At 35.2% G+C, this 12363-nt stretch overlaps 1 protein-coding gene across 1 annotated transcript in view; it reads right to left on the reverse strand.

The window, feature by feature from the left end:
* The window catches only part of mor (SWI/SNF- related protein mor), a 385701-nt gene that overhangs the window by 155813 nt on the left and 217525 nt on the right, over positions 1-12363 (reverse strand). The window contains exon 17 of the mRNA XM_090390116.1: positions 3187-3343. Coding sequence (XP_090246242.1) covers positions 3187-3343 — 157 coding nt within the window. The remainder of the gene's footprint in view (positions 1-3186; positions 3344-12363) is intronic.

Genomic DNA, 12363 nt, shown 5'->3' on the forward strand with positions numbered 1-12363 from the left:
TTGAGACAGAAATGGATCTGACATTGGATTTTCTAAATTTTGTGACCTTAGACCCAAATGATGTGTCACAGTTGGCGCACTAGGAACACATTCAGTATGTGTATGCACAATCGACCAAAATGTCAGTTAATGCTAGCAGCAAGTCCTGTTGAATGTGATTACAAGGTTCTCATTGGTAAAACAGTCTGTGATTTGGAGTCAAAAGATTGTATGCTTCATCAGGGTGAAAAATGTCCAGGAATAGATGAATTAAAAAAAGGTTTCTGGAGAATATTTTTGAAAGCAATGAACCAGAAGATATTATTGAATTCAAGCAATGGATACACACTGACAGAGATACACTGGACACAAAGCAATTAACAACAGAAAATTTTATTGAAGACTTGAGTACAAAGATATTTAACCTTTTCTGCCATCACTATATTGCTAAACATCAAAGCTACCATTTGAAGTCAAAAAGAAAAGCCTAATGATAGGAGAATTGGTCATCTTGATGGATTTTGCAGAAAATTATTCATTTGTTGTGCAAGTGCTGTTCAAGGGTTCCACTGGGAGAATAGCCAGGCTACGTTGCATCCATTTGTCATTTATTACAAGGATGTTGAACTTCAGAATATGTTTCTGCATAATCAGTGACTGCCTTCAACATGACAATTGCAATGTATGTTTTTCTAACCAACTTAATTGAATATTTGAAGAGTTTCATGACAGAAATCAGGCACATTTACTAATTCAGTGATGGTTCTACAGCTCAAAAACAAGAATTTTAAGAATTTTATTGGAATTTCTTTGGCACTAGCCATGGCAAGTCACCATGTAATGGAATTGGTGGAACAATAAAACAACTGGCAGCACGTGCAAGTCTCCAACGCCAAATGAAAACCAAATCCTGACACCAAGAAACAAGCATGTCACAAGAAATTTTGTGACAAGCATGTGACTGGAATAAAATTCTGTTTTGTTTCTAAAGAGGAAATTGAGCAAGTAAGGCCATTTCAAGAGAAAAGATTCATACTATTGCTGGAACAAGAGAAAATCATCATTTCATTCCTATTGATGCAAGACAGATTCGTGTTTGCAGAGTATCAAATGACCCACCATCATCATTTGTAGCTCATGTAGATCAGACTAGTGGAACCAATATTCAATATGTACCAATTGTTAATTTACAACCTGGCCAATACATTGCCTGTATTTACCACAATAATTGGTGGATTGGAAATATTTGTGAAATTTCATCATTTGAAGAACATGATGTATTGGTAAATTTCATGCATCCTCATGGAGCGGCTCACTCATTTCACTGGCCTGCTAGACAAGATGTCTGCTGGATTCCTGAACAAATTATTGCTAATCTTCCAGCTCCAAAAACAACAACAATGGGATGACAATATAGCTTGCCTGAAGTAGTAATATCAACCATCAATGAAAAATTCCAGTCCATTATGAAGCAGTGATTCAATATCTTCACACTCACTTGCTTATTTCAAATTGTATTGTGTTTTAAATAAATTTTGTTGCAGTTATACCTTCTTCCAAGCTTAGAAACCAATAGAACATCATCTTTATGCTTGGAATCCTGAATAAAGACCACTTTTCAGGCTTGGGAACTTGTACTAAAGAAACCCATGCAATTTCTTTTCTTGCCATTTGCACCCCCATTGTAAAATGGGGGTGCAAAGAATATATTGCCAACGCACAGATCGTTTTGTGCATTGGCAATATATTCTTTCTCCTTAAACCAAAGGGCAGAGTAATTACAGAAAATTTCACTCTTGTAAATGCAATAGTTCTGTCCTTATTCAGATGTGAAACTTCACGATCAAATAAGTATGTATATATTATGTGGAAAATATAAAATGTTTAAGACCATTTTTTAGGCCTTAAGTAGCAAGATACAAAACTGAAAAACCATGATTCTTGTTGCTTAAAACCTGCTCTTTCCAATGGTGGCAAAAACGAGAGAAATGAAGGTGTCCCACATTAAGATAATTACTCCTAAAATAGGTCAAATTTTGAGTCTCTCTTTGAAGGAAAATATCTCTGCCAGCAAACAAGTATAAGAGCTCATATTTAGTTAGGCTAATTCGTGCAGATGTTAAGTGGAATGCCCAAAGAAGAAGGTACCAAAGGTTTTTATTTCAAAGTTATGACTTTCAAAAGTCTCGTTTAAATTTGTTGCGACAAATTTTTGGTGCCAGTTTCAGACCACATTGTAAAAAATGTTAAGGTTTTTGAGCCTGGACACTAAAGGTTTTGCATTCTCTGCCAAAAGTTAACTAGGTATACCAAGTTTCAGAGCACTACCTCTCACCGTTGTGCACAACAGTAACACTTAAAACTTTGAAAATTTTTTGTGATTTATTCTGCATAACACAAGTGACCTCCACAAAAAAGGTGCTGGTGCCTCAAGCATACTATATTTTGAACTGAATTTTTGCACAGCTTCTATGGAAACCTGTTTAAACATCTACACCAAGTTTCAACAAAATTGAAAATGGTCGAGCAGGGATCATCTTCAAAATTAGGCCATCTGACATGGAATCATCCTGAAATAAGTTACCTCATGGACAATTGAGGCTCATCATTTGGAGAAATTCATAGGTCAGCTGGACAGACACCTATGTGAGGAGGAAATCAAATAGGTAGTTTATTTTATTATTTAACTATTATTTTTATCTTTAATTAATTATTGTTCTTTATTTATTATTATTTTTTAATTTTTTGGCCAATACAGCAAAAGCTTAGAGCTTCTTTGCACCAGATGGCTAATACTAACATGGTTTATGTGTTTATTATTTCCTGAATCAGCCATCTGATTTTCACATAATTTATAGTTTACAAACATATATTTTATGAGTATAAAGACTTTGAAAATGATGATTTGTTGTACTGAATTTATTTTTGGAATTATTTTATTCAAACAAGATTTACAAAGCATTTTATAATAAGAAATGCAATGCAGTACCAATAAATATTTTTGTTAAAATGGTAACTTTTCTAACAAAATTGGATTTAATGGGATTTTACTGTATTCTGTAAATATTTTGTCAAAATCATAACATTTATATATTAATAACAGTAAACCTAGTAAAATAAAAAGCATGGTTAGATAAAAAGAGGACTTAAGTAGCAAATGCAAAAAATAAAATCTGCACGTGTAGCTGCTCAGAACACTGATCCTACCTGTTGAGTACGTGGTGGATTAAGAGGTTGTAAACCTGAGGGTGTGTCCACAAGAACATGAAAATGGGACGTAGAGGGAGGTCCCATAGGAGTTGGCCTGCTGTCTGCATCTACTTGGTAGTTAATAAGGCCCCACTGCTCTAAAAATGCATGAACCCTACACATATGTGAAAGGGGAAAAAGAAAATTTATATAATTTACAAGTTGTCAGCAAAAATTCCATTAAAAAATCCAAGATATATTTCTTGTCATTGTTTAGACAACTGAGCAGATAGCATTAGCCATACCACATTCCTTACATTAAAGAATATGCTATGATATTACAGCAGGTTCATGTTGCTAACAATAAGTACAGAAAGCAATAAAAAGATTAAATTCCAGTAAATGAGATAAAAAAAAAGCTTATGACGAACGTTTCCTAAACAAAATGTGCCCAAGAGTTTTCAGATAGATCAAACAATACCCAGTTCAGATTCCCACATATTTGTGATCTAGTGATACCAGACTAAAAACTATATAAGGTTTATGCATAAGAACACTGTAGTTTCTCATAGATTGCATATCCCTAAAGGTGAGAGGGAGAAACAGCAAACCAAATTCCAGATCCATACATGAACAAGAAGAGCATATGGGATATGATATACAGTAGAGCATCAAAAATCTGAACGTCGATAATTCAAAACGTCAACATGTTTCAAATTATTGATGAGCCAGCATTTATTTATTTTTTTATGCTGGTGCCATAAAATAATTACAATAAGTGTCGTGATCACATTTGCAAATTGAATTTTGATTCAATTAAACATTATAATTCCAATAAGCAAAAATTGAAAGAATATTATCCACAGGCTATAAAAATTAAGATATAAAGCAGAAACTTACACTTTTATTACTTACCAATTAAGTCTAAAATATAGGTGTAAATACACCATAGATAGCTCATAAAAGAAAACAACAGCCTTAGTGAAAAGGTATCGATTCAATTGTATCTCATATTATGGCTACCTTCACAACAAGTTACCATGTATTGTACTACCTCAAATAAGTAACGCTTCACTAATAGAGAAGACTATTGTTACTTATTCTCAGTGGGCACCACCGCCCACATGGCACTGTTTCAAGGCTTGTTGGCCTATCATTGGCGGGTGGGAAAGTACCCTGGTGTTGCAATCATGCCAATCCAGTTGTGAAGTTAATTCCACAATATGAGAGAGATGCCGAAAGGTGTGCACAATAATGCTATAATAAAATATAAATGCGCAAGGCATAATACGATATGAGATTAAAATATTCTATAAAATATTGGTGTAAATACACCATAGATAGCTCATAAAAGAAAACTACAAACATAGTGAAAAGGCATAGATTCAATTGTATCTCATATTGTGGCTACCTTCAACAACAAGTTAAACCACCAATGATTGGCCAACAAGCCTTGAAACGGTGCTGCCTGGGTGGTGGTGGTGCCCACTGGGAATAAGTAACAATAGCCTTCTCTATTAGTGAAGCATTACTTATTCGAGGTAGTGCAATACATGGTAACCCATTGTGAAGGTAGCCACAATATGAGATACAATTGAATCAATGCCTTTTCACTACATTTGTAGTTTTCTTTTATAAGCTATGTATGGTGTATTTTTTAAGCTCATATCGTATTATGCATTGTGCATTTATATTTTACTATACTTATCAATTAACAAAATTAAATGTTATGTGAAAATCGGAAGAATATTATTTACAGGTTAGCAAAATAAAAATAAATTTACAGTTACAGACATAGCTTAATTAATATACATACAGTACTAACTAAATGTAACACTTTGTCATCTGTTATTCAACACACTTTGTAATCTGATATGATTTACCAACAATTTTATTCCGAATGTTAAGTATCGTGACCGAGAAGACAAAATGGGCAAGGTCTTCCTTATCCTAGACAACATGCCAGCACATCCTTCAGCGGAAACATTAAACAAAATAAATAGACTAGGGATTCAAGGCCATGTTTCTTCCATCAAACGTTACCACACTCCTCCAACCAATGGACGAGGGTGTCATTAAAAAATTGAAGAGAATCTACAAAACACAAATCTTGCATTGTTTCCTTTTAGCAGAAAGCAATGAAGAAAGTATCGTAGCTTTTTTGAAAAAGTTCAGTCTCATGGACAGCTACTACATGTTAGCTGATGTATGAGAATCACTCACTGTACAAAATTCAAAAAATGCCTGGAAAAAAAATGTGGCCTATTGCAGAAGAAACAGTAGGAGATGAGCAGAATTAAACTGAAGTATATAATAATAATAATAAAATTCTTTATTCGCAAAATTTTACAAGGATACGATTCCCGTTACAGGCATCCAGAGAAATCTAACAATCTAATCGGAGACATTATATTTACTTACATAAAACATCCATAGAATACATACAACATCCATATAATACATATAACAACAATATAATACACAGAACGATATAATACATAGAACGTACATAGATAAATCACAGCAAATTCATCACTTTCTCTAATATAAAATAACTTAAGCAGCTTTCAGTTATAGATAATTGCCTTTGAACTGGTTCTTCTGATTTACTGATGATACACGGCCGCATTGTAGAGTATGATCTGGGTATAACCCGATTGAACAGATTGAGCCAGTGCAGACATCTTTCACTTGGAGCTCGTATTAGTTTAAATGACAATTGCAGGAATGTTGACAGAATGTGAATATTGATTTTCTCTTTTTTTTCCTTGTATGCTGAATCACTGGACCACAGATCAAAATCAATGTCGGCGGAGCTCAGTGTGTCAATGATACTGTTGGGAAAGTGCCGCTTAAAGGTGGGGAACTGCTGCAGGTTTGAGCAGAGCACTGGAGGATTTCTGAGAGCTCTACCCAGGATTTTCCATCCCACGAATTCCCAGATGTTGATGAAGTTGTGAACTGCAGAGCACAGATTGAGTGCCAATGTGAGCTTCCAAGCATATGACATGCTGGACTTGGGTGTAGCTTAGATTTTTACAGAGCTGTGATCATGATGTTGTATAGGGAAGGTGAGCCCAATTGTTGGCCCACTCGAGGACCCAGAATTCTATGCCCCAAAGCATCTTCAGGCTGGATAAAGGAACTGCAGACCAGACTCCAATACCGTAACTGATGGTTGAGCTGAAGTAGTAAAAGAGAAATTTCCTGACTGTTTCTTTATTATGAGATCTACAGAGGTCGAGATCCATCAAAAAATGCATACTACTTTCATGCTATTATATTTTCTCTTAATCTATTAACGACCAACTTTTTACTTCCAAAAACATACAATGAAAAAAATTTTTATTTTAACCATTAAATAAGAAAAATTATATCTGATAGATGTCCACTGAAACATGCCACACTGACATGCTCTGAGATAATACAATCGAACTTGGTTTTAACAAGCATGGAAATAAAGAGATCACAGCTGTAATGAGCAAAAGGCCAAAATGATTTTAATTTACGCGTATTCGCATACAGTCATTCACTGTTATAACGAGCTTACTACACAGATATACCATACAAATTTTGGTAACTATGCAAACATTCTTAATTGCTCGGGTAGTAAAGAAAAAAAAAAAAAAAAGCCAATTCTTGGAGTAGACAAAAGTGAAAAGGGTGACTTAGCTTTTATGACCACCAACATCGGGTCAGGGGCCGGTTCATGGCCTAACCTTGTCCTTTCAAGGATGGGGGCTATACAAGAGTGCACTGGTGTTCCGCTTGTAATTTCTATGGTTGCATTACCCTATTTACAGATTGTCTTGTATTCACTTAACCATAAATTTATTTTGGGACTTCTAAGAATTATGGAAATGATAATTGTTTCTATGCAGATCACTTTACCGTCATTTTAAAGTAAAATCAGTTAGAAACAAACCCTTCCTTCAGAAACATGTCTACTAAGAAAAAAAAGTGTCTGTCAATTTGCGAAAAAGTCGAAATTATCCGAGAGTTAGAATGTGGTGCAAAAAATGCTGAAGTGTGTAAAAAGTTTTCTTTATCCTCTTCAACAGTATCGACATTGTGGAAGAATAAACATGTTTGCATATTGGCACTGAAAAAGAACATAACCGGGGGAAAAAAAAAAAATTAGAAAGTGTGAGGTTACAAATATCAATGAAGCATTGCTTCCATGGTTCACTTCAATAAAAAGACTAATTGAAATAGTGCTTATTATTAATTAGTTTTGTTTTTAATTACAGAGAAATAAATTATGTTTAATATTAAGTGTATTGTAGTTTATACAAACATATTAATATACTAATATATACTAATATTATTTTTTTCTCTCTAATATTTCTTTTGTTTTTTGAATCTATCTTTTTATCAAGTTATCGAGAATTAAAAAAAATAGGAGGCAGATTTAACTCATCACTGATATAGTGAGTGATGGTTATAACAAGGAAATTTTGTGGGTCCCTTGATGCTCATTATAACCAAGTTCGACTGCACTTTCTATTACATATAAAAGCTGTCTGCATGATGGCATTAATTTCTGTCTCTATCATGTTACTTACTTAATTTTTTCTGTCCACATTATCAATCAAATCCTCTGAAGTTCATGGCTTGAACTTTAAGGATTACATACACACTCTTCTTAAACCAGCTCTACAAAAATATGAGAAAATTGGAATCTGGGAACAATTCACGCAACACTCTGACATCATTGCTTCCAATCTATAGCAGGTGACTTCACCTTGTTGAAACCACAATCAATGATTTCTTTTCCTGAGTTTTTGATTGTGTCATAGTATCTTTTCCCATTCACTGTTAGTTTCACCTTCACCATCTTCTAAAAACTGAGCCAATTATTGTTTGCTATACCATGATTCCTCACCACAGAATAACATGAGGAGGGTGGAGTATTTAAGCACTTTACAGTATTTATTAATGGAAACTACTGAAATTGAATAGAGCTTTTTCGATTTCATTTGAATGGTTTCATGCAACACTGCCATTATTGCACTATCTGTGGGCAACATAAATGGTACTACATATGGATAGCAATACAAATCATTTCTCTAAAAGAATGAAAAAGATTCAGCAACCTCTATTTCTCCAAAATGTATTTTTGTTAATTTCTGTGGGCTTTCAAATCATGCATATATTCAATGTTTCCTATTGTTCTTTCAAATCATTATCTATCTGATTAGTCTTTACCACTTACTGTTCCACCCTCCCAAAATATTAACATGTGCATTTGGATTTTGAACAGGCTAAGAATAGAAAACTCACTTCTTGTCCAAATGGTAGATGAGCATTCTGGTCTCTTGCCAAAGCTAATGGCTGCAACTTTTACCCATCTCTATTCCCAACTTTATTAAAACATGGTGGTTCTATTGTCACCTCAGCTAAAGATAAAGTCGACCTATTAGCATATTACTTTTCTTCTAACTACTACATTGATGATCTTAATAAGCCACTTGCTATCATTCTCAGTACAATCCATTCAATGCCTCTTGTGGTCTTCCATCAAAAGAATGTCAGAAAAATTTTGAACAATACAATCTTGATGCCCAGAAAGCTGAAGGTCAGGATAGTATCTCTCCACATGTTATCAAAACCTGTGTTCCAAAGCTTACTCCTGTTCTGTGTAGCTTTTTACACTTTTTTTTTTATTCCACATATATTTTTTTCCCTTCTGCTTGGAAATTTGCTAATATCCAGCCAGTTCCTAAAAAAGGTGACAAATCCCTCCCATCCAATTATCATCTGATTCCACTTACCTCTAATCTTTCCAAAGTAATGAGAACTCCATCACCTGTCAATTCCTAAACTACCCCAAAACCTTCCATCTGATTAATGAATTCTAATATAGATTTCATCAGTGTTAATCCACTGGTAATGTACTGGCTATGTTACTCATGTATGGATAGGTTAAATAAAAGGTTTGATGAAACTGAAGCAGTTGTTCTTGAAATTTCTAAGGCTTTGATTACGTTTGGCATAAAGGTCTTCTAAATAAGTTCCCATCTTATGGAATACTGACTGTTATCCAGTTTTCTCTCTGACCACTCACTGCAGGTGATGGTGGATAGCTCCCTCTCTTCTAATGCCTACACTAGTAGTAGTGTCCCACAAGGTTTCTTTCTCTACTCTTTTCCTCTTGTATGTTAATGACCTTCTTTCACTAACTGGAAATCCTATCCTTAGTTTTCCAATGGGAAATCCAATCCGATTCTTTATCCAATGAAACAAAGATAATTTAGTTAATTTCAATCCTTCTAAAACTCAGTCCTGTCTTGTACCTAAAAAAAAAAAAAAAAAAAAAAAAAGGAGTCTACTGCTCATATTCTTATCTTCAATGACACAAAATTCTAGACAAGGTCACACCTCTATTCAGGGATTACCCTGCCTTTTAAGCTCTTTTGACATAAACACATTACAAATATCACTTCCTTTGCATCTATAAAACTGGGTTTTCTATTTTGCTCTCAACAGCATTCAAAACAGCTACTAACTCTGTACACATCTCAATTCTGCCATACCCTGGAATATCATTCCCACATCTAGGGTAGTGAACCCCAAAATCTCTTTTGGGCTTGTAGATTCCATTCAAAAGAGGGCAGTCAGGTTAAATGGTGACCTATCTCTTACACAGTGTCTCCACTCCAGTAGTAGTAATAGAGGCATATGATGCAAGAAAGCAAGCGTATGAGCTTATGGAGCATCAGCCAGGGGGGGAAAAAAATCTCACACATACATTACCTCTAAAAGTCCAGTTCCTCCTTGAATTTATTTAAGCTATCAACTTCCACAACAGATGGAAGTTTGTTCCAGCAATTAACCACCCACTGGCTAAAGGCAAATTTCAGCACATCTATTCTATCACTTGCTGAAACATCAATGAGATCGGGTGTTTTTGAGACAGAGAGGCTGATGTATATTTGAAATGGTGAAAAACAAGTATGGTCTCCACAGCAAAGCTCTACAAATCATGCAGAACATTTTACTGCTGAATGATTTGTGAATTTGTAGATTTTTTTTTCCTTCTCTGAAACTCTACTTTTTCTGGTCTAAGTTTCCTTAACAATAAGATAATTTTTTTCCCCCTTGGCAATTTGAAACCATACAACTCTAGCTGCCTTCAATTTTCTAGTTGAAGTTGAGAGATGCTAGGGCTTTTGCAATTACTAATGACTTTGCACAAATTATGCATTTTATTACTAGAATACCAGACAATCCTTAACACATGCCAACAATTCTTCAAATTATTGAGTTAATGTTAGTGGCCCTCTAGGTACTTCATATTACAACTTGGGTTGATAATCTTCTCCAATGGAATGTCTTTCCTAAGGCTATTCTCAGTCACAAGTCATTTGGCATTATAGGAATGTGAAATCAGATAACATGTGTGGTTTCTATCATTTCCACGGTTGGACTACTGTTTTAAATTTTCCAATCCAAATGTATGTTCAGACTGTATGAGTGAAATTATTCTTTTAGGAATGAAATCCTCATTCCAATCTAAAATCTAATCCCTTATCTAAATTTAGTTTCCAATAAATGTGCTAAGACTGTTGAAGATAAAAACATGGTATACACAACATAAAAGTTATTACTCAATCCAAACTCAATTTTGAACAGACAGAGAGCTTGTTCCTTGTCCAAATAACAGTAGAGCATTCTGGTCTTTGGCCAAATGATGTAGTGGCTGCAATGTACGTTCATCTATACTTTTAACCCTGTTACAAATTGATGGCTCAATTATATCCTCAGTTAAAGTTAAAGCAGACTTATTAGTATCCTACTTTTCTTCTAATTGTAGATTTGTAAATTTTTCTAATTTGGCAGTGTTGGTGGCGGTGTCAGTTTGGCAGTGTCGAGGCAGTGTTAGGTGGGTCGGAAAACTGCTAGCTTGGGGGGAGACAAAGACCAATAGATTGACAGTAGCCACTGGCAGAGGTGAAAGAGATTCTTGCACTGCTTCTATTAGAATGAGCAGAAGCCTGAAAAACAAGATGCATGGTATTTCAGAGACTGCTGGGAGCCATTGCGGTACAAGTAAACACATGGGTTGTGTTAGGGTAGCTAAGAATAGAAACAGGTGCAGGTATACTTGCGTGTACACCAATGCTAGGAGTTTAGTAAATAAATTTGATGAATTTGAGGTATTGCTCAAAACATCAAAGGCAGATATTGTTGGGATATCAGAGACGTGGTGTCACACAGATATAAGGGATGCAGAACTGCAATTTGGGGAGTACAACGTCTACAGAAAGGATAGACAGGATAGGAAGGGGGGAGGGGTTATGCTATTAGTTAAGAAACACATAAAAACCAAGGAAGTGAAGCCAGTCGACATCGCTGGACAGTGCAGTGTTGAGTCAGTTTGGTGTGACATAAGCATTGGGAGATCAAAATTGAGAGTAGGAGTGTGCTATAGGCCTAATGACTCTGATGAGTATAATAAGGAACTGTACAGGGAAATAGAGTGGGCCAGTAAATCAGAGAGTCTTATAATGGGAGATTTTAATTTCCCAGATATTGACTGGAATTTGGGGGCTGGTTACTCACGCACTAGCAGAGCTTTTGTGGATTTATTGGATGATTGTTTTCTACATCAGCATGTTCGGGAGGCAACTAGAGGGAGTAATACTCTTGATTTGATTATCAGCAGTGATTCTTCATGCATTAAGAATCTGCAGATAAATGAACCACTAGGTGGCAGTGATCACAGTGTGCTGAAGTGGGATTTACTCAAAGAGGTAACTACCATCAGAGGTAAAGGGAAGGGTTATTGCTTCCGTAAAGGCGACTACGATGGACTGAGACAGTATTTAAATTCTATACAGTGGGACCAACTGATGATGTTACCAACAGCAAATTCAAAATGGGAAGCATTCAAAGAACTTATCTTGGAAGCTACTAGGCTTTACATACCAACTAAGAAATATTGTTCAGGGTTTAGGCCAAAATGGATGTCAGATGAACTAATGAGGCATATGGCAGAGAAGAAAAATGCATGGGATACTTACAAATTAACACATGACACAGAAGCCTATGATAGATACAAGTTGATATGCAACCAAGTTACAAAGGAGGTTAGGCAGGCGAAGGCAGATTACGAGAAATCCTTGGCAAGGGATGCAAAGAAAAACAGCAAAGAGTTCTTTACTTATGTAAACTCTAGAAGGAAGGGGATGA

The sequence above is a fragment of the Mastigoproctus giganteus genome, chromosome 2 (assembly GCF_048544385.1).
Source record: "Mastigoproctus giganteus isolate SK-2022 chromosome 2, ASM4854438v1, whole genome shotgun sequence".
Classification (NCBI taxonomy): Eukaryota; Metazoa; Arthropoda; class Arachnida; order Uropygi; family Thelyphonidae; genus Mastigoproctus; species Mastigoproctus giganteus.